Raw genomic sequence first — 22,189 nt, 5'->3', positions numbered from 1 at the left:
GAAAGGAGAATACAGAGTGGTAAAAGCATTCACTGAGAATTCAGAGGCACAGCAAAGCAGTATAAGAAAATACTTCTTAGCATCAGATGCAGCATGAGCTGTGTCTTTGTCTAAGTGATACCAGAACACATATAGAATAATCTAATAGAAGAATCCAGCTTCTCTCTACTTTTATTGATTCTCAGCTCTAATTACGCAGGCTTTCATTAGACTTAATTCTGGAATAATTATGACAAATCCCGTGTAGTATTCTTGCAAACAAAGTTAAGGAGGAAAATCCAGCACTGAAAGGTAGCAAACAGAATCCTTTGAAACAGAACGAGAAGACCTGGATTTTTTTTTCTTTCTGACAGCTCTCTTCTCTTGGGATGAATTAAACTGGGGTAGTAGTGGGGAAGGGATCTCAGGAGCTCGCAGTCTTTTTATCAGGCACGCAAGCAAAGATAGCACACACTGAGCCATTATAGTAAACGCACTTGCACTTCCCTGCATTGCTGCAGTTGTGAAGCACCAACATGAAAGCGGCTGTGAGCACAGATTCACATGGATGTTGCCCTTCAGGCGACTCAAGTAAGTACTTCGTAGGTGCACAGGCACAATTATGGTGAGTAATTCTGTGCTTCTGTTGGAAGCCTGTGAAACAAAAGGCAGAGTATGAGCTAAAATGAGAGAGAGAAAAGCAGAGGGCATTCACAAACTGCAAAGGGAGCAAAGGGAAACAGCAGGGTATTGAGGACTTGTCAAGGAAGAAGATATGTGTCCAGATGGGATGCAAGCTTGAAGTAGAGGTGAAATAAAATACCCCAAACAGAGAAGTGGAGTGGGCTGGTACCTGTAAGAAGTGACAGACCTGAGAAGCCTCCCTGAGAAGGTTTGCAAAAGCCATTTCTGCCCCAGAAAAGCCTGCCATTATTTGCTGGGCTACCACTGGCACGGAGGGGAAAGCTGTTTTCTGCTGGCTCCGTGTTAGTCTCACAGCCACGCCAGTCCGGGATGTATTACAGAGGAGCCCTGTAGGAACTGTGGCCCCAGAGCTGCATGTCATCAATAACAATGTGAAACAGCAGAGTAGAAACAAACTTGATTTCTCATAAAAGTACAATCCTGGGAAAGACAATAAACTTTATTTCATACAAGCCCTTTGTTTTGCTGGTGGCATTTGTTACTGCCTTTTAAGCATTAGCTTTTGTGAAAAGACGCATTTCAGTGTGCTGCAGAAGCTACAACTAGTTAGCGTGATGCCTAGGGAGTCCTAGACATCACACCTGCTCCCTGGTTAATACAAAGACCGTTTTTAATTGTTGTTGAGATTAAATTCTCTTTGATCTTAAAGAAAATCTTATTAGGCTATTCAAAATAAAAGCTTTCTGCACATCATTTTTATGACAGTCACACAGTGCTGCTGCAATTCAGTCTCAAATCTAGAGGGGACTAATATTTTTGTATTACAGCGTCTCTTTCTGTTTATCAAAACATTTCCAAAAACATTTTGCTTCTTGAATTAGACTTCATTTGGAAATTTCAAAACAGTGAGTGTCTGGTTCATTTCTGTTTGAGTAACGTCTTGTCACTGGGTTCTTTCAGTTGATTTTCAGAGTATCAAAAAATACAAAATATACAGATGCTCTGAATTGAGCATCAAAGATGCTCTGAAAACTGTGCAAAACTTGAGGGATAGATAATCCCTTTGCAATGGACAGAATTGCTCACATTTAAAAGACCATGCACAAGCAGAAGCTCTGCATGTCAGGGTCTTAGGGATCCTGTGGCCAGACTCTCTTTCTTGGTCTAGTACAGTATTTGATGGTCTTTCCTCTTTCCCTTTGTTCTTAGGGCAAGAGACCTGTCACACTGATTGGCTTTAGTCTGGGTGCCAGAGTCATTTATTTCTGTCTGCAGGAGATGGCTCAAGAAAAAGGTAAACCTCACCTTTTAATCCTTTTCTTCATTTTCCTTACAGACGTTTTTCTTCCAACAGGAAAAATTCTTCTGAAAGAGAGCTTGAATTTTTTAGGATCAAACAGAAACCTAAAAATCTGGTTGTGAAATGCATTTGGAACCATTTTTTTTTCTGTCAGATCTACCAGCTCAGTAGATTAAATTTGCTATCTTCCAGTGTGGTTGGCAGCATGGTTTGGGCAGCAGTCTATACAACAACCTTGACATTTTGTGCCATTGGACTCCTAGATCAGTCTGTGAGCTGCCCACAGCCACTGTGATCTTGGCAGAGGATGCTCTGCCTGTATTGGCAGCTCTCTGTATCTGTTGTATCTGGTTCCATGAGTCCTCCCTTCCATTTAAGTCTTTGAAATACCGCTGTCATCTGCTATTTTCATGGCAATTTTCCCCCAAAGTCAAGTATAAAACCATCTGTCAATTTATTACCCGTTGTGGTCCTGTTTATTAATAGATTCTATTTTTAATTTAGAATAAGAATAAAATCATTATGATCAGTTGATGTAAATTGCATCTTGGAGTTGAGTCAGTAGTGAGTGTGCATATGCAGCCCGCCTTCCCCCCTACGTAGCTCATTTAATTCATTAACTGTTCATCCTCACAGAAAGTCTAATTAATAAGGAGCTTTATAAAAGAAAATGTTCAATAAAGTCCAGGAAGGGGGGAATAAAGTCAAGTGAGGACAGTGAAGGTCAGCACTTTTACTGTTGACAGCTGTATACCAGAACTTAACTTCTGGTTTAAGATGGAAGTCCTCAAATATAGGAATTCTGTTCTCAGAATAAATCAAATCCAGAACGATCCTAATGGAGTTACACGGAAGCCAGAACCCAGATCCTAATCTGACCCTAGATCTACTCTTTTTGTGTCTTGAGAATGGCAGGGGCTGAGATGCCCCTCATCTGAGATGAGGACTGGCTGTGGGAAGAGTTTATTGTGCTTCATTTATAACACACTCTCATTGTACAGAATGTCAGTGCCTCTCACCAGTTTCAAAATGTGATAGTTCAGCTTTACACAAACCCAGATCAAAAGGTTGGTGGAAGCAACTTTCCATATTGCTGCTTGAACTACCTCTTTCTGGACAGAGGCCAGGCCACTTCTCCCTCTTGCCATCAGCCCACTTCTTTTCACTGTCTCAGGGTCTCTAATTTTCACATTTACTGATTGCAACTGGAACTGCAGACGCTTAATAATTATGTAAAATGTTGCTTAAGATCTTCCTTTTCATTGTTTCTGTCTTTAAACCACAGAAAGATGTTTTTTCTGTAGTGCACTTCTGAATATACCATTCCTTCACGTATGTGTAAAGTGTGTTCTCTGATCCAGCTTCTAAATCTGACCTGTTCTGTTTTCACCTTGACAGACTCGCAGGGGATCATTGAAGATGTGGTCTTACTGGGAGCTCCAGTGGAAGGTGAAGCCAAGTACTGGAAAGCTCTTACAAAAGTGGTGTCAGGCAGGATCATAAATGGTTACTGCAGGTCAGTGCGTGTGTAGTTCCCTGCTTCCTTACGCTACTGTCACTTTGAAATGATTTTGTGCATTTATCCCTTGTAAACATTCTGTAAGCCAATGTTTGTTCAGCTGGTGAGTGCATTGGTTCAGTAGTGCCAGAGACAACAGTGCCAGTCTCTTTCCTCCAGAGGTCTCTCCATCAGATTAATTGGAGATGACAGTCTGCAGGAGACGGTTTGAGGCTGTTTTGTATCCAGCTTTTGACTTTGTGCTGCACAGTTATGCTGGTTATCAGTATGTAGGTCCTGTTGGTACTGTGGCAGCATTGTATTGTTGTGGCAGTTTGAAGCTGGGTCAGTGTTTGAATAATTTGACATGTTCTGCTGCCCCCTTAAATCTCACCTTTATGTAAGGGTCTACAAATGCAGCCTTTAAGTTCACTGACAGTTAAAAATAAAGAAAGTGAATTAAAATCTGTTAAAGCTTTGAGGTACAATTCATTAGGTGGTGCTCATGGAGAACAATTGTGAAAATTGCCATGCAAGGGAAGGAGCTTGAGCAAACTGGAGTTTTTATATCTAGACGCAGTTTCTGGTCAAGATAGCCCACATGAACAAGATATTTTACCTACAAAGGAGGGACAGCTAGAATAGCCATTGCAAATTTACTACAGATGTGTAAGAATAGAAAGGTTACCTTGAAACTAAAAGTCAGCCTTTTAAAACCGTGCAGACCATTGCTCTGCGGAGCTGTGGGAGCTGCTGGCTGAGAAGAGGGAATTTCAGAGGCCAGAAGCAGCTGAGGCAATTGTGCAAAAGCTATTAATTCAAGTGACGGTACCAAACCTAATGGCTGTATTGGAAGATAACTGTGACAAGGACCAAGGACATTGCTTACCAGCACAATTAGAAGAGGGAAGTGAAAATGAAGGAATGAAGCAGTGAAGACCAAGAGCATGGGAAAATAAATTGAGAAATAACCAGGCAAGATTAGCAAAGAACATGTAACTGTGATTAAAGACAGCTTATAAAGCCACAAACCCAGAGATCAAGGACAGTTGCAAATGCTGTTGGCATTTTCCATACACACATACGTATGTCTCACATGTGTATAAGATGAAAAATTACTGTTACTGTGCACCTGAAATAGTGTATTAACTTACAAGAAAGAATTAAAGGATTTAAAAGCATTCAAAAAAAAAATCATTAATCCCATATGAAATAATGAAACGTCTGAATAATGTTGCTGAAACATCTGAATAATGTTGCTTTTGTCCTTTTTGGCTCACAGGAGATTTTATGGGTGCTGGATGTGCACACCAGTTACAGTCTGTCTTTGTGTGACACAGGGAAAAAGCAATTACTGCCTCCTGTCTGTTAGTGACTGGGATTTAGGAATATCTGTTGCATATAACTGAGTTTGCCCTGGGGAATATTGCTCCTCCATGTGTTACACAAGTATCAATTTCAGTGCAAAAAGCTCCACCTCTCCATTTTCTAAAATATAAAAGAAATCATCTTGTTATAGTTTCAATGCCTGCACGTACTGTTGGAATAACACAGCGTGTGTGTTTGTACCTCTGCATGTGCAGCAGTTTGGTTAGTGTCTTGGCTTTGGCTAGCCCCTGACTTGAATGTTGAACAAAAAAAAGCTGCAGAAAACACAGCTTGCTGCTCACAAATAGGAAACAAACAAACAAAACAGGTGAGGAGACTGCCAGGAAAAATTACACATTAGTTCTCTGCTTTGCCCTCAACTGCTGAGTTTGAACATTACTCAGCACGAGGGGCAGCTGGAGGAGGTAACTGAGAGACAGAGTTTGTGTGAGGATGTTAGATACGAGAGATGGGTTATACAAACCTTTCGTGGTAAAGCCCCACCTCCACCTCCTTCTCCCATCTCTCGCTTATATAAATTTTGTCCTCGTTCTGTCACTTCAGGAGTAACTGTATTTAGGTCAGATGAATTACACTGAATAATCCTCCTGCAAGATCACATTTGGGCACAATTTGTTGAGCTTGAGTCCACTGTAGTTCGTCTCCTTCAGCTTTGAAATCTGGAAGTACCTGGGGAGTGAAAGCCAGCTGTCAGGGCTGTCCTGCTCGATCTCACAGCAGGATTACAAATGCCTAGGGGAAAACCTTAACTAAATTTGTAGTTAAGGATTCAACGAGCTTTTCAAGGAACCCGTGCCTCAGTAGCAGTGGGGTAGTGGATCAAACAGTGACTCTGATGCAGTGTGGATGTGTCGCAGGGATTTTGCAGAGCTCTGTGCAACCTTCACTTGCACCTTATAGCACAGACCATTTTAGAGTGAACAAGAGCAGCCAGAAACAGTCTCTTGTGCTTGTGCATTTCATCTGCTGCCATCACAGAGTATGCATGCCACTCACATCCAGCTTAAATCTGCTCTGCAGACTGTAGTGGTATTTAAGTGTCTGGGTTTTAGGCTGTTCTGCACAGGAGAACAGATTATGGATTTCCAAAGGATAGATCACCTTCCCTCGTCATGCCAGAGTCTACCCTGCAACTGTCCCAATGATTTACGGCAATGCTTCACAGTGGGGACAGAACCCTGCTCATTTTGTCATTGAAACTGTGTATTTGTGCAGTACCTACAGATCAGGAGCACTCTGAGGGGCTTCATCGTTGACATTTCTGTCAGCAATATTGGCATCGTAGACCTCCTCACGTTCACAGCTCTCTGCGGGCTGGAGAACGTCTACCTATTCAAAAGATGAAACGTGAATGTATTAATGTCTCCAGGCTGATGCAGGAATAAATAGAAGGGTCAGATTCGTAAACCCACCAAATGCAATGGAACTACCCCCATGGATCAGGACTAAACTAAGATTTACATTCTTATGTCCCAGGAATCTGTGTTCTCCCCTCTGTTCTCCCCATGCTCCAAGTGAGCACGTGCTGTGTTGGGTTTAGCACCAGCATTTATTCATGCTCTTCTTTTGCTCTGCTCCTAGGGGGGACTGGCTGCTGGGCTTTGTGTACAGAACCTCCTCCGTCCAGCTCAATGTTGCTGGTCTCCAGCCAGTTGACTTGGATGACAGGAGGATGGTAAACATGGACCTCTCGTCTGTCGTAAGTACAACTTGGTTTAGTTTCAGTTTTTCCATCTGTCCTTTGCTTGCAGCACTGTAACCAGCTAGAATTTGCCTTTGCTGTTAGATTCTCTTTTTTTTGTTCTAAGATATTTCACAGCGGAGACGGAAAAGATCATTATTCTCCCAAAAAAGGCCTTGCTGTCTTGCAAGCCTCGGGTTGGCAGGTAGGCAGGATCTGCAGCTGGGAAATGTGTAACGTGAACACATGACCGCAGAGCAGGTGAAACCTGCAGTCTTATCTGGGTGGCGCCTTCCGTACCATTCAAGTTCATGCGGGGGCAGGTTCCTGGTCCTCGTACCTTGGTCCCCTGGGCCACACTGACACCGTGGTGCCAGAACCTGCCGGTAGGCACAGGGCTCTTCGGGTGTCAGTGGTTGCTTTGCTAGGTTGCGGGGCTGCTGGGTTTTGGAGGGTAGGTTTTCAGGAAGCAGGAAGCATTTCACCAGTTTCACCTGTATACGTGATAGGCACCTGGCTTCCTCAAAGCTATCTGGTGTCATTAATGATTGGCAATATTCAACTCGATTATCACACACAACCTAGTGAGCTCAGTGCCTCATCATTACTCATGAGTGAGCTCTTAGCAAATCATGCAGAACCTGGCTTCTGTATTCATATCCACAAGAATCTTGGATGTGCAATCTTGTCTTTCCACATCTTAATGATTCAGTTTATTTTTCACTTTCTTGTGAACTGGCCTGGGAGATGCTCAGCTGAAAGCTTAGGGTACTTCCATGGTCATTCTTCCTGCTGTGACCCTTGCTGAATGTCCCCACAGGCTGCTAGGATTGTCGATGTTGCTCTGGAGCCAAGGGTGCTTTGAAATGGTTTCAGATTTTTTGGAGCACCAGCCTGCTGAGCCTATAAATACCCAACTGTTACCAGCTCATTTCATTCATTATAACTGAGCTATGTACGGCCCTTGCCAGAAAACATGGGGCTTAATGCCGTACCGATAAAATATAGACTTCACAGACCAAAATATAAACCTCCCAAAAGGAAGTGGGAGGGTTGTAGGGAAGTAGAGGGTTTTTAAATGTGGTCCAGCACTGTAGCTGTTCCTGTATCTTTGCATTTTACTGGGTTTTCTTGGTTAGCATTTCTACAGGCTACCACAATCATCTTTTCACTGTCCCTGGAGTTGTCATGGCTTGCAGGCAGTGACATCTGTCGATGGCATTAAAAGAAAAATGGCAGAAGAATTCAAATGGTGATGGCAGAAGGGTGACGTTCCCTGTTAGGTTAGTCTACATTACTCTCCTCTCTCTGAGTTCTCTTCAGAGACCCTCTTGCAGCTGACATTCTGCTTCCTGAACTTCAAACCCCCCTGAAGTCCTGCAGACCTGACCCTGCCTGGCTCGTAGCAGCCTCTCCATTTCTTCCCCAAAGGAGCAGCTAAAGGAATAATGGTTGCAGAGCTGCTGTCTGCTTATCTTCTGCTGCTGTGCATCTGTGTTCGTGCTGCAGGATGCCAACAGACTGTTCTCATTTCAGAAAGAGCTGACACTTCCACTTGTTTAATCTTACTGCAAAGCGCCGGGAAAAGAAAAAAGCAATCTCTGCGGCGGGGAACACCTATATTAAGTAGTTGTCATTCTCTTGTTCCATTTTCCTGAGCATGGAGCTTTATGAAGAGAAATGCAGTGCATTCTGATGAACATTTTAAAAGTAAAAAGGGAGAGGGGGAAGGGAATATTCAGGGGCACTACGTAAGAAGTGGCAAGAAAGCAAAAATGGATTTTCCTGCAAATAGAGTGCAGCAGCATAATAGAAATATAGACAGATAATTTTGATAAAACAATTGCTGAATATGAGGCCCTTTACTGAAATAAACTCTTTTCTGGTAAAGGAGACAAAACATCAGAACATCTGCAGTAATTCAGACCAATATCCATCAAGCCCAGTCGCCTGCCTGTCAGAGAACATCCTACTGCCTGTCCTACAAAATAGAGATAATGGGAGGGGGGATCATCATATATGTACAGTGTAATGTACATACTTCTTTTCACGTGTAGATTAGATACCTGCCTTGCAGTAGACTTGTCATTCTGGTGCATGTTTCAGAGAAATGGACTGTAATGTCTCACGTACAGAGTATTAAAAGACCTCCATAGGGTTAAGCTTCCCAGTAAAGCCTGTTTTTGACTCTTCCTAAATTCCAGAAAAAAACATTTGAAGTTTCCTTGAGTTTAGATGGCTTATTTGGAAAGTTTTGGAACCCAAAATGTGCATCTGATTCCATAGAAGGGTCCTGAAGTGATGCAGAGGGCTTGGTGTTGCTTGAGAAGTATTATCCTGTGAGTGCCTGCTGCTTTGGGGTAACCCAGCGGAACCCATTGCTTTACCACGTCCCTCTAGGAGTTTCTCATTGAGCTTTGGCTTGTTGAAGGGATTGCAGAGGGCTCTGCTGCATCCTGACATCACCAGAAAAGTGCAGCTGATTCTCAGCTTCAGTGGAAATTAAGCATCTAAAAAACCAGGGTTGCTTTTCAATTAAGCTCTCGCTGCTTTTGAAGAACAATAATGATGAGACTTAATTGCAGGCTTTTCACCACAATGGGCAGGCACCGGGATGAGCGGATCTGTCATTCCTTCACTTCTGTTTCTGTCATCAGCCCTTGCAGACTTTGGGACCCTGCAGAGGACCTGGGTGCACCTGCAAAGAGGAGGTGCACAGCCACTCACCTGCTGGGACCTCCAGCAAGGACATCTGCGGGGATGGAGCCTTTCAGGTCCCACTGAAACTCAGCCAGGGATTAGGAATAACAAGCAGGGCTAGGAATATAAAGCACAGATGATGCAAAAGCGCTGAGTGTGAAAATATAAAAATAGCTTCAGTACTTTCGACATCTTACAGTCCATCCATGGGGAAAAATGGATAGGACCCAGAGGGCTTGGTTCTCTTTGTGGTAGTATCAGAGCCTTCCAACAAGTGGTGGGCTAAGAGACCTCAGCATAAACAGGAATTCACTTCCAAGGCATTTATTGCACATCTCTCTTGATTAGCATGTTTTTTATCTGACTGTCAGTTAAAAAAAACAGAGGAAAAAAACGTCCTCCCACTCAGCAAATGCAGTTATGAGAGCCTTCCCAGTGGTTACAATGGGACTGATTTATTCAGTAGATTTATTTGACAGCACCTGTTACAAAGACCGAGGAAGTAATTGAGCTGTGGTGTATTAGATTGCTGTTTGTTCAAGTGGGATGCTGTGGGTTACATTTTGCATTAACATCTGAATGTTGCAGAAACGCTCAGAGTCATCGCTTCAGGCGGAGCATTTTCACAGAGCCTCACAAGTCGAGAGTTTACGTTTCTCTGGACAATTTCACTGCAGCAGGGACTTGGGATAAACCTGCAAGCCTGGGGGAAGGAGGAATGCAGGGCTGGAAAAACTAGTAGAGAGCATGCTGGCAGCTCAGTTCTCCTGTTTGTAATTTTCATCCACACGTGGTCCGGATGGTAGCTGCCTACCTGTTGCTGGTGCTCATAAATTCCTATAAAGGCAAGACAAAAACACCACCTGAGAGTAAACCCCTCCAGAAACACGTGGAAGCCAGCTCTGGGTTCTACACGACTCACAGACTGAGGACACGAGTACTTTTTTTTTAATCTCTTGAGCATTGCAGTAACGGTGCACAGCAGCAAAACATGCTGCTGTATTTCATGGCCATGTTCTCCTGAAGCATCTCAGCACAGGGGAAGAAGAGCAGAGCTCATTTTTAGAATAATCAGGATCATACCCCAGCACACTTTTGCTTCTTAAATATGAGCTACCTCAAAAGCTTTCTGCCTGTTCTTTTCTTTGCTGCTGTAACTGAACACTGGAGTAGCTCTCTTTATGACAATGACTAAAGAAAAAAAACAAACAAGAATAACTGATCTTTCTTCCCAAAAGCACTCTCAGAAGAGAAGCTGAGTATTCCTATTATGAGGGAGTGCAAACTGACTCCAAACAGTCTGGTCTTCAACCAACCAGGTACATACACAGCAGAAGCAGATGAGAAGTCTGACTTTTGTGAAATCCATCTGATTTGACACATCTGTAATTTAGGTTTTTCCCCACAAAAAATACTTTAAACTGTTTTTTATTTCTAGTATTCCTAGTATTTGAAACAAAGAATTAATTGTGGTTACAAAATGTGGGTTAATTAAGAATCCTGGGAAGTTCAAAATGCAACAGGCTGCCTCTGTCTCACTATCCCGCTGTTCCACTTGTTTCAAATGAGCAGCGCCACCTCCCCTGGTGACAGGAATGAACAGGATCAGAAGAGCAACAGCAAGGAGCAGAATTCAGCTTTAGGCAGTGGCCCGAAGGAGGCTGAAGAGTGTTCTCGAACAGCTGCATGCAGAAAAGCAGACAAATCCAGTCCTCTTCGGTGATGGGGGAACTGATTTCCCCTGACAAAAATCCATAGTATCATTTAATGTCAAACTGATTTCTTTGCTGCTTCAGGAGAGAGGTGGTGGCCTCTGAGCAGAGAAGGGAGAATGTGAGCACGTTCTGCAAGGACTTGCGCAAAGGAAAGCCATTTTGTTTATGAAGCACCTCCAGTATGTCCAGCTGTATCGTGTAGAAAAGTTCTCTTCTTGTGTCCGAAGTTTCCTCCAAGTATCAATGAAAGGTAAATTGTAAAGAGGTGGGAGGAAGAAAGGAACAGAACAGAAATCAGAATTTGAAAGGAGGCCTTAGTGCCTCCCAAGGAACCAGCTTGGGTTTTCTTTTCCACCTGTTCAGTGTCCCAAAGATGCAAATGCTTCTTTTCTTCTCACCCCCTTGTCAGCTGGCAACAGGGGCAATGCTGTGGTCATTCACTGCTGATGCAGTTCTTTGCCGGCCAGGGCTGCTGCTGCTGTCTTCCCTGAGGGCATGCAAGCCTTTGCGGAAACAAAACTACAGGTTTGTGAGGCTATAAGGGGTGTGTTCCTGCATTTTTTGGCTGGGGAGGAAAAGCTTCATCCTCTTCATGTGTCCTTGCAACCCTGGAGTTGTCAGTGGCTTAGTTTTCTATGATCCTTCTTGCTGTTGTTCCCATTTGGGAGCTCTGATAACCACACATTAAATACATATTAAATCCATTTTTCTCTTTGGGATTCAAGCAGAGCGTGCTGGCAATGTCAATACGTTAGAATGGAGGAAGGAACTGAATAAGCTTTCTCCAAGACAAGTGCAAATAGACCCATTAATAACTTGCAGTTTGTTTTCCCTTGGTGACAGACAAAAACTTGAGGGCTGGTGTCGCTCCTTGCTTCAGCACAGATGCATTGCTTGATCTTGATATACTCCTTGGAAGGCAGGGGATGTTTAGCTGCTTCTAAAAGGCAAGCAGAACCATTCTATAGCAGTCCTTCAGCCTTTATTTCATAAATCTGGTGCCAAAATTCGCATACGCACTGCCACGGAGAAGCAGTGTGGTGCCTTAACAACATGGCCTCGCTGCAGATTTATAGGAGGAATTTTCTCATTTCCTCCATTGTGCCTGGAACACGTGGGTATCATTTTGCAGAGGGTTTCTACAATATCTGAGTGAGTGAGTGCAATGTTTGGTCTCTGACTACTACTTGCCATCTTTTAGATTTTTCTCTTACACTTTACACATTAGCACACCTTGAGTTTGAAAATAGGACTGTTCCCATAAAGCCAGACGGTGCAGGCTCCATTCCTGACAGGTTTGCAGTTAACAGGTTTGTAAGGTGCAGACTTTGCCAGCAGCCGTTATGTGAGCAGAGCCTCCAGCAGAAGCAGTGGGAGTGTTCCCGAAGTGTTGTTAATAATGCTTGATTCTGCAGGAGTTGCTATATAAAACACACACAGGTGAATTGAGGAGAGAATTTATCTATTTCATGTCTTGTGTTGGAACACGAATGACAATTCGGTATCATTTTTGTGTTCAGTTTTGAGCTTCGTTTCTAACCTCTTCAGCTAACATGGGAAGAAAATTCTGTATCAACAGCCAATTATGAGTGTTAATCAAGGGGAAGACTGACTTGGCTGACACAGTGTGTACGCGAGGTTTTCTGCTGTAGCAGCACAGTTTCAGCAGTTGTGTTGGAGATCTTGCAATTACAGCAGCACGTATGATTGATATTCACAATCTAGCTGAAATACTGTGAAGTTTACCACCGCCTGCTGCCCCAGGGACGTTAGGGTCATGGCAGATCTTAAACTTGCAGCATATCCAGGTGCGATGGGTTTGTAGGAGATGGAGTTACTCAGGAGAGAGCTTGCACTATTCCACAGCTGGTGAAATCTCCTAAATGGCCAAGACTTCTCGCCCAGATGTAATATCACCATCGATTTGTAAAGGAGATTAAGGTATGAATGAGCTGAGAACAGGACATTGTCTTGAAATATGGCAAACCCTAAGTGTTAAAAAGCGTCACAAAGGCGAGTTGCTGCCTGTGGCTGCACACCCTTTGGAGCAGTTTCCTCTGCCCACCGATGCCTGTTCTAGCGGGGTTACCATCTGTGGTGTTTGTGACCCAGTTTTGTCTAAACAGTCAGGTAGCCTGCTTGGTGGTTGACTTTTTGGGTCTGAGGTTTGTAGGGGATGGTCTCAGTGCTGCTGGCACTTAAGTAGGGAAGAAGAGGACCTGGGGAAGCCACTCGGAGAATGCTTCAGTCTGCCCTGCATCCCAGGGCTCAGCTGGTAAAAACCGATCTTGTTTCATGGAGCTGAGCTGAAAATCTGTTTTGAAAGCTGCAAAGATGGAAAGGTAACGTTTGGCTGCCAGATCTTGTGTATTCTTGGAGCAAGGAGGGGAGAGGATGGGTGAGCAGACCCTGTTTTGTCATTGCATTATGGAGACTGAATCTCATCTCAGTGTCTTCATTTGCAGAAGCTGGACCCTTCTAAACATTCTTCATAATCCTGACCTGATCAATGCAGCAGATATTTTGGATCACCACTGGACTGCTGTAGTTTCCAATGTCAGATATCTGGGTCCCCCAAACACTCCAATTTGATACAGCAAGCTACTCTTTATTTCTAGGCATCTTTTTTCCTCTGAGGTCTAAGATATTCTGATCAAATTATTTCCTTGCTGTAATTATATGCACAGTATATTCCAGGCCTCTTAAGACATTCCTTACACCATCTAATTTAAATAATTTCTACTTGACTTAGCACAGAGAGATAAGTATTTGACTATTCCACCCTGAAAGTAAGTGGCATGTTTTGCAACTTCGATACGGCTGGAAGGATTGGGAATGCTCACACACAAACCTCACAGCCAAAGAAAGAAGAGCTGATTCCACTTCTGGCAGTCATCAGTGAGAGCACCAGCAAAAAGATACAATCCACAGCAACACTTGAAAAATGTACGCAAGCAGCCATTACCTTTGGCTCGATGGCTTGGTGTGGAGTGCACTGCCTGTCAGCAGAAGGACATTCGTGGAGGTACCTTTCCCTTGAACCTCTTTCAAGAGCTGTCTTATTAATTCTCCACTTACAGAGCTCCCTCTAATGTCCAGTCAGTCCTGTCTGATGTACAGCTTTTCCCTGCTCAACCCCGCAGGGCTTCACACATCTAAAACTTATTTCCCCCATTTAGTTCCTCCATTTTCTCGTTATATTCTGCTTCTCCTCTCCCTGCAGTCCTCTTGGAACTGGCAGAGGTGAACTGAGAATAAAGCTGCCTGAGTTTTCTGCAGTGCACGATTCCAAGCAAAAAAGTGGTGTTTACTCAGAACGGTCAACACAGGCACGTTCCCACAGAGCATTTCAAAGCTTGAAAGAAAAAGTCACTGGTAAAAGTTATTTCATTGCTGTGGAATTGGCCTTAGCTCTGTCTGAGGGTAACGTCCCAGCTGACTGCGTGAAAAAATTACTGTCTTGCTCGAGAAATGTCACTGTAATTAAAGAACTTTTCCCAGGCAGGTCAGTGTATTCAATTCACAAGAGTTGTAATTGTGCAAAGGGATGATTTAGAAGGAAAGCCTGTTAGCTGTGGCTGAATCATGTTCCGATCTTTATTCCATCAGCTATTCAGAGCAGAAATAGAAACATGAATGGGGAATAACGTAAATGACATTGGCAGTCTTTACAGAATAAATTGAGCTCCATAAAGATTTCCTCAAATGTAATTAGCTTCTCCTCTGCTGGAAACCAGAATTGCTAAAGCTGGTTATACCTCTAAGTGGGAAGGAGGAATTGTCACGGATGCCCAGTCCACATTTTCTAATTATCCATTTAAATTCTAGTTTCTCAGCTACTGGACTTGTTCATGTCCTCACTTCAGGAAATCATTGCTTCCAAAGAATGAAAACAGGAATTTTACGTCTGTTTTAACTTAGCTCAGTCCCAGCCTCTTCTGTGGTTTGTTTCATGTTTTGCTGGTGCTCATAGTGGAAATCTGCTCTCCCACCGGCTTTTGTGTGCACGTCCAAGTCCAGCCCCGTTGCTCTGGCTGAGCAGTGTTAGGTCGTTGCCGTAAGCTTTCAGAAAACGCTGTGAAAAAAGGATAGGAAATGTTCTGCAAGACTGAAAGTCCTCTGTCAGGCAAGGCACACTCAGCACCCTGAATTAAGGCTCACGCTGACACGTGGGAGAAACTCTGACCAGGGACACCTGCCGCTTGGCAAAGGTGACTGCATTTTGATTGATAACCTGGCATGGCTTGGGAGTCCTGCAATCAGGCAGCCTTTGCCACTGTTGTTTTGTGAACAACAAACTCCCTGCCACTGTCTGATGTGGAGAGCAAAGCAAACAGCTGAACTGACAGCAAACGTTGCTGAGCTGGCTCCGTCGCGATGTGCTGCTCAGAGGTAGGTTGCATTTTATTACGTGCACACAGACCGGTGGGAAGAAAGGGCTGCTGAAAAGTGAGCTGTGGTTATTGTCTGTGCCTCGGGAACTGCAGCTTGCTCTGCTAACTCTTCTCACTCTGTGCAAAGTCATGTTTTATATTAAAACAGGTAGTATCTGTCTGAAAGCAGTCCTGTAAATGTGATGCCGTTCATTGACATTGCTTACTGCTGAGACGAGGAAGCTCTGGAGAGAAAAGTTAACTTGGGGATATTTTTTCCAGCATGGTAGGGTTGCTTTTTGAGTGTAGCAGGCTCAAAGCAAGTCAAAGAGCTGCAATTCTCAGCCATATCAATGACCTGCACTGCTGTGCGAAGTACCTGTGAACCCTCTGCTCGTGCTGCATTCCTCACTTGTTCCCGTGCAATTCTCCTTGAATGCTTCGGGTTTTTGTCAAGGAGAGCAGGAGGGAAGCAGAGGCCAGTTGTCCTGTCCTTTATCTCTCTCTGCAGGCAGCAGGAAGGCCAGGGGGCTTTCAGCTGAGCTCTTGCAAATCACACAGACCTGCAAAGCAAGCAGCTTTTAGAGCCCCCTGTGCTGGGCTTCAGAACAGGTCTACGCTCTTTGCCTTGGTTGCTTGCTGTCAATGAAGAAGCCGTTTCTTACATCGGCCAGACAGGATCCTAAAACAGGTGGCTCTGCAATGAGCAAAGACTTCTACCTACCGGTCCCTCTCCACGTGGAACTGCTCCCACTAACAGAGACAGCAGCATCTGAGCTCACTCCTTGCCATGATGCAGAGAGCACCAGCAGGCTGATTTCAGGCCCAGGGGTTTGTTTTCAGAGTGCCTATAAATCGAATTGTGCTTTTGTGCCACTAACCAGGGGCAGTCGCTGCAACGAACAAGATGAGTTCCACGTGAGTTTTGTAGAGACAGCTCAAGGACATTTGGGACACTTCTGATTTGATGTAATGTTAAAAACCTTTCCAGACTGTTTGCAGTGATGGCTCCTTTCAGCTGATTGAGAGATCCACCTGAACACTGCTGTGGGCTGTAGGCCTTTGGAGATCCTTCTGTGCAGTGCTGCAGTCCTGCAGCAGAATTAGGGGTATAAACAGTCGGCTTGCATCTTCCCATGAGTCAAGGCAACCATAAAAGCAGATGTAAGAGAGAAGTCACCTTAGCACACCGATAAACCTAACTCTCTGTTTTCATTTCCTTGTAACAAGCCCCAATATATTTGCTTTGGTTACAAGAGTGCTTTTTTCATTCCCTTTGTTTTGGTGTTCCTCCTGCACTTTGCTCTGACAAAGTTTCAAGCAATCGTTTAGTTCTCTTTAAAGCTTTTATTGTCCCTTAGAACGACTTGGCAGTTCCCATCCCTTCCCCAGCGCAACCCCCCCAGCAGGAGCACTCAGCCCTGCAGACTGCAGCTGGGCGCAGGCCTTCGAGAGATGGAGGTGCTGAATTCTCCCACCAAAAGGGTGTCACAGAAGGTATCAAGGAATTTTCTTGGCTGTTCTTTCAGTGAGGGCTCAGGACTTTGTGTCACAGGGTAGCAGACTTCTGAGAAGAGCCCTACGTACCATTGAGCTTCTTGGTGCTCTCATTTGGCTGGCTGTGTGGAATCCTTCCTAGGACTCTCCTGGAAAGAAAAGGGAGTTTCCTTTGAGGAGATGTAGTGGTATTAGTAGATCTGCAGTAAGGGGCAGACTTCTGGGAGGTGTCAGCTTCCCTTTCAGCTGTGTGAGGAAAGGCTCAGCTGTTCAGCGTGCCCATACCCATCACCTCTCAGTGTTCCTGGTGCTCAAGGACGAGGAATCCCCCTTGCTTTAGTGGAAGCTGCTGGATACCAAGGAATTATGAAAATCTAGTCCTTAGGGTGACAAATGTCTATGATTGAGTGGGTAACATAACGAGCCCCTTAAAAATCCTCAAGCACTGCCCAGGACAGTTGGAGTGTGATGACTGGGAGGGTTTCCGAACCCAGCAAACCAAGAGGTTCAGCAACCCCTCCCGGTGAGTCCATCACCTTCTCACTTCTCTCCACCTTGTCCAGCGCTGTGTTTGTTGCCTTCTTTAGCACCAGGCTCCCCTCTGGGGCAGTAAAAGGTTCATACTTCTTCAGAGAACAGTGTACACATCTTAACAGCCAGTCCGTTCGTCCTTTGGTGGTTATTTTAATGAACTAATCTGTTCAAAACATCACGAGCCCGTTGAGCCATCTGGACTGATTAAAGTCACATATTGCATTACTAATGTGCTGATTAAATCCTTTAGTTTGCTCCAAGTCCTAATGCCTCCAAATGTTACCGCTCACAAGCTGCTTCACCCAACGGGCCAGGAGCTCTGGATTTTGCCCTTGCGGAGAAGGAGGCTCGCAGCACCTTTGGGCAGAGGTGTGCTGGAAATCTCTTCCAAGAGCTCTTACCATCTGTGTGAGCACAGCCTGTCCCAGGAAAACTGCGACTGCAGTGCTGGGCGTGGAAATTCCCTAATTTCTGGCAAGCTTTGGCAGAATAAGAAGAGGTGATGCCTGGGACAGCTTTCTGGCTGGGTCAAGAAGGAATTAAACTGCTGGAAATAGTTTATCAAAGGTGCTTTGGCTGCAAGGAGAACAGCAAGGGAGACCTACAGGCTGGTCTGCAGAAGGATCTGGGCTGTAGTTACCTCAGACACATGGCAGAGGAGGCAGGCTCTGCCCTTCCAGCCAGGTAGCCTTTAACACACAACAATAATTAGCACTGCAGAGGAGTTTTTTTTTTTTTTCTCTCTCCCTCCTGTGCCCTGACTGGAAGGACACATTCCAAGAGCTGCATCAGAAGGGTTTATCTTATCACAGAAATCACCCTACAGTCAAATGTCAGTGTTTTTTTTTTTTTTTTTTTTTAACAGTGCACTGTTGACTTTAATTTGGTTTATGAACTTAAAACTCTTGGACTCCCAGTTTTATATGGTGCCCACAAGGACAGCTCAGTGGACATTCACGTAGTGCCTCACAGCACCTTCCAGCCAGGAACCTTTACACACTTGGTAGCTGTTGATGTAATGACTGTATCTTAATTGAAATAAGGTAATCTTTTACAAGAAAGCGAAGGCGCAGGGAGGACATGTGATTTACCAGAGAGCAGGGAGCTGAACTGAGTCAAGTCGTCTCCTACCTGCGAGTCTCTCCCTGAGATCACCTCCGCTTTTACCCTCGTGGCACCCAGAGTCCCGTTTTGTACAATGACCAAGCACCTAAATATACATCCCCCAAAGATAAAGTAATCCAGGAGCAGTGTGTGCCACAAGGTTAGGGTTTTTCCATGCAGGACTGCATTGTTCAGACCTCTCTCTTTCAGCTTTTCTGAGCTGAAACCAACTCTTACAGCACTGGAGGCTTTTGGGATAGAGGGTGGAATTGAGCTGGGTTCCCCACAGCTTCCTCACTAACCAGACTCCTCGTTTGCTTGTAGGTCAAGGGCCACCTGGACTACATGAAGCAAATGGACACGATCCTGAAAGCTGTGGGCATTAAAACCAAGGAGTGTCGGCTGGAGGAGAAGGCCAGTGCCGGACTTTTCCCCCCTCCAGCCAAGAAATCGCAGCAGGAAGCAGGCTGTGAGACTCAGGAAGAGGAAGACACTGTGCAAGAGGAGGATGGAGCTGGCGGTGGCCACTGGTCCTGGGCACCCACGGCCAGCAGCAGCCTGAATTCTGGACACCTGAGCTCTGTGCCTGCTGACACGAACAGAGACGGGGAGCTGGCAGCGGGCGCAGGCACAGACTGAACCTCTAGAGCTGGCACAGACATCTCTTTCTCTCTCTCTCTCTCTCTGTCCCCAAACCGAATCCCCAGTCCTTCCTCTGCTCCCCACACGCATTTTGTCCAGCTCCAGCTGCACAGAGGCATCCCTCGGACCTGTACCCTCCACGACACGTGGATGCTGTGTGCTCAGCACCAGGTGGGCTCCCCGTGCGGGCTGTGAGCAGCTGCGGGGCTGCTCTGGCTGGACGGGAGAGGCAGCAAGACCCTCAGCGAGCCCACGTGTTAGCTGGCCTGTGTGGAGGCGAATCGGAGCTCTGTGATGGGCAGGGATGCTCAGCCAGCATGAAAAGCGCTCTGAAAGCACCGTCCATTGCTTCCTGAAGGAATATCAGCAGAGCTGGTGGAACTGCACCTGCACTTTTCAGACCCTTCTGAGGGCCCAGAGAGTGTCACAGGATCGAAGCTTTGGGAGCAGCTGCCCACGACATCTCCCAGAGATGAGAAAGGGCTGCTGCCTTCTCGCTGATTCCCCCAGTGGTTGATTTGGATTTTGGTTTCCAGGTGTGCTGCAGGCTCGGGCTGCCCAGCTCTGCGTGTCTCAGCGTCCGCGCTTCAGCTCTGCTAACCAGGAAGGCGAAAGGCTGAGGGCACCTGGCTTCCTTCCCCTTTCTGCTGCAGGTTTGCTGCCATGGCTTGGGCACTTTCCAATCAACAGGAGGGTTTCCCTATCTGCGAGCTGAGGGTGATGAGTATCTGAGGCCTCATTACTGTTAGAAACATGCTTTGGGTCCCTAGGTGAAAGACAGCAGGAGAAGCAGAGTGGGCTTTTCATGATTTATTACTTTGTGAAACTTCATCCCAGGCTTCACAAGCCAGCAACCCACAGAGGCTTTTGTTTTTGTGTCCCACACACATCTCCAGCCTCAAAAGCCCCCTCTAAACATATTTTAATTGGCTTAAAATAAAACTAATATTTGGTATAGGATAAACATAAGTCTGCTTGATTTCTACCTCCTTCCATAAAGCGAATTGGCATCCACTCTCTTCTCCCCCAGTCTCAAACCATAGGGACGCAGCTTTATATCCCCTGCCATGCATCTTCCAGCACATCTTCCCTAAAAGACCCTTTTCTGGCCTATTTTGCTGCCCAGCCCAAGAAAATGCAACCTAGCAGGGGTATGGCAAGAGGGTAAACCCCCTTCTGAGAGCACCTTTGTTCTTTTCTAGGTTAAACCAAGTGCCTTTGTGTATAAATACTCTCCCACCTCCAGATCTGGAAGGCCTCATTGACTCACGCGAGGGGAAACAGTGCAATTGCAGCTTCTGACTTTGCTTCATGGAGTCCTCCCTCTCCCTGCTGCTGGTTTCCTACCAACCTCTCCTCTTTTTCCTGAGCTTTCCGCAATCCTTACCTTCAGGTTCCTCGGGCAGTTGAGGTGCAGCCGCTTCTGGGTGCAGCGTGGCAGCAGCGTGACCTGGCAGTGCTTTGGGTATGGGGCCTGGCTCTTCCTCTTCCCCAGCCCTGCCACCGAGGAGGGCTCAGAGCTTCCAGATTCCGACGCACGATGGGCACGTGGCTGGGCTGGGGCTGTTGGAGGCAAGTCCTGGGATCCCCCAAGGGCCCACCCGTTGCAGTCAGCTCTTGTAGTGTTGGCTGTAGGAAAGCGGCATGATTCCTCTACCGGATCAGAATATTTGTCCACAAGCGAACGCCTTACCACAAAGAAGTAGCTTGATGAGAATGGTATTGCTGCCTCCTAAAATGTGGCTTGAAGAAGTTCACCAGCTGAAGTTCTGAACAACTTCTGCTCGTGGAGAAACAGCTTTGTTCCAGAGTGCTGCTGGGTGCTGGCAGCACGCTCCTTTTGTTCATCTCCTGAAGCCTGTGTCTGCTGAACTGGTTACCTGAGGGACCGGGGAGTCCATCGTGTGTTTTTCTACTCTGGTTTAACTGGAGTTACAGCCCATGTATGTTTTTATATAGAATTATTTGTGGACAGATGAACACATTTATCTTCATGCCTGATACCAGGACCAAGCTAAATATCTGGCCACAGATATAGGGAAAAAAATGTATTAAACAGTTTGATACTTGAACCTGTGATGAGTTGAGGTCATTTATTGTTGACCACAGGGCCAGCCATCGGCTGCAAGTGTGCTTGTAGCAAATAAATGTCAAGTTGGTCACTGAAGCAAGCACTTCTTGTTCAGTTCTGGAGCATATGTGGGCAATGTGGAAAGAAAACTGATGAGACTTTGCTTGTCATGCAGCTTCTTCTCCCTGCATCGTGTTCGTTTATCTGTGTGATTGGGGGCTTCAGGAACACAACCAAAATCACGAGCTCTGAAGCGAGGCTAGTAGGGCAGGAGTTCAGGGAGGGCACAGCAACAAACTACCAACCCGACTCTGCATCTGAAAGGCACTTGAGGAGGAATTAGCTGCAAGCATTCACTGGTGCTTTTGTAAAGGGCCCGCTGGCCACGCTGCTCGCTATTCTCCCTGCTTATGGCTCTGAGGAGGGTTGAGGGGGGTGGCGTTATCGTTTGGAAGTCAATATTCTGATTTAAGAACAGAAATGTCTCTTTTCTAATTGCATCATCTTAAAACTCGTGGATTGTCAAGAGCAAAGTACGACGGTCATGCCAAAAATAGGAAGCTGTAGGATGAGAGCTGAAGGGAAGCTGATTTCCTTCCTTACTACTGTCAGGATATCCAGAGAGCCACAAACAAGTCGAACACCCACACCCTTGTGGAATATCCAAAAGGCAGTGCTGAACATTTTGCATCAGATTTAATCCCCCGTGGTGCAGGCTGTTCATGATTAAACCGGATGGTTTCAGCATGCTGCAGCTTGCTGCTTTCACAGGAAACTCTGACAGCTACGGTCCAAATCGGGTGAGAGAATTAAACTCCAAGCAGACACGATGTTCTGTGGACTGAAGCAGCCCCAAACCTGTTGCCCGTGAGTCACAGGATGTTTCCTCTTCCCTTGGTGCACCTCATGCACGAGTTAGAGGGGATGTGCTGAGCAGTACGAGTGGAAGCTGAAGAACCTGCCCTTGGCTGAAGTGCAGGGAGACGTACCGGCAAAAAGGTGCGAGGATCAGATCAACGGGCTGTGAAAAGGCCGTGAGAAGCAGCTCGTGGAGAAGGGTG

The 22,189-nt window shown here is 45.6% G+C and overlaps 1 protein-coding gene and 1 long non-coding RNA gene across 9 annotated transcripts in view; one reads left to right on the top strand and one right to left on the bottom strand.

Moving 5' to 3' along the window:
* The window catches only part of TMCO4 (transmembrane and coiled-coil domains 4), a 42,213-nt gene extending 21,084 nt beyond the window's left edge, over positions 1-21,129 (top strand). For 4 of the 8 annotated variants that reach the window (XM_068658382.1, XM_068658380.1, XM_068658378.1 and 1 more), the window contains 4 exons: positions 1,834-1,918; positions 3,323-3,440; positions 6,393-6,510; positions 18,740-21,129. In XM_068658382.1, coding sequence (XP_068514483.1) covers positions 1,834-1,918; positions 3,323-3,440; positions 6,393-6,510; positions 18,740-19,054 — 636 coding nt within the window. In that variant the 3' untranslated portion in view covers positions 19,055-21,129. Of the gene's footprint in view, positions 1-1,833; positions 1,919-3,322; positions 3,441-6,392; positions 6,511-6,619; positions 11,158-18,739 lie in introns of all 8 variants that reach the window. The other 4 variants (XR_011089445.1, XR_011089444.1, XR_011089443.1 and 1 more) reach the window with 4 other exon arrangements.
* Positions 258-20,571, bottom strand: LOC137843297 (uncharacterized). The gene is made up of 4 exons (XR_011089447.1): positions 20,445-20,571; positions 6,030-6,140; positions 5,275-5,480; positions 258-633 (listed from the first exon to the last, which is right to left on the bottom strand). It is a non-coding gene; the product is annotated as an uncharacterized lncRNA (long non-coding RNA).
* Positions 21,130-22,189: the final 1,060 nt, after the last annotated feature.

Source organism: Anas acuta, chromosome 22, assembly GCF_963932015.1.
Source record: "Anas acuta chromosome 22, bAnaAcu1.1, whole genome shotgun sequence".
Classification (NCBI taxonomy): Eukaryota; Metazoa; Chordata; class Aves; order Anseriformes; family Anatidae; genus Anas; species Anas acuta.
This window is presented reverse-complemented; position numbering and strand designations above follow the sequence as displayed.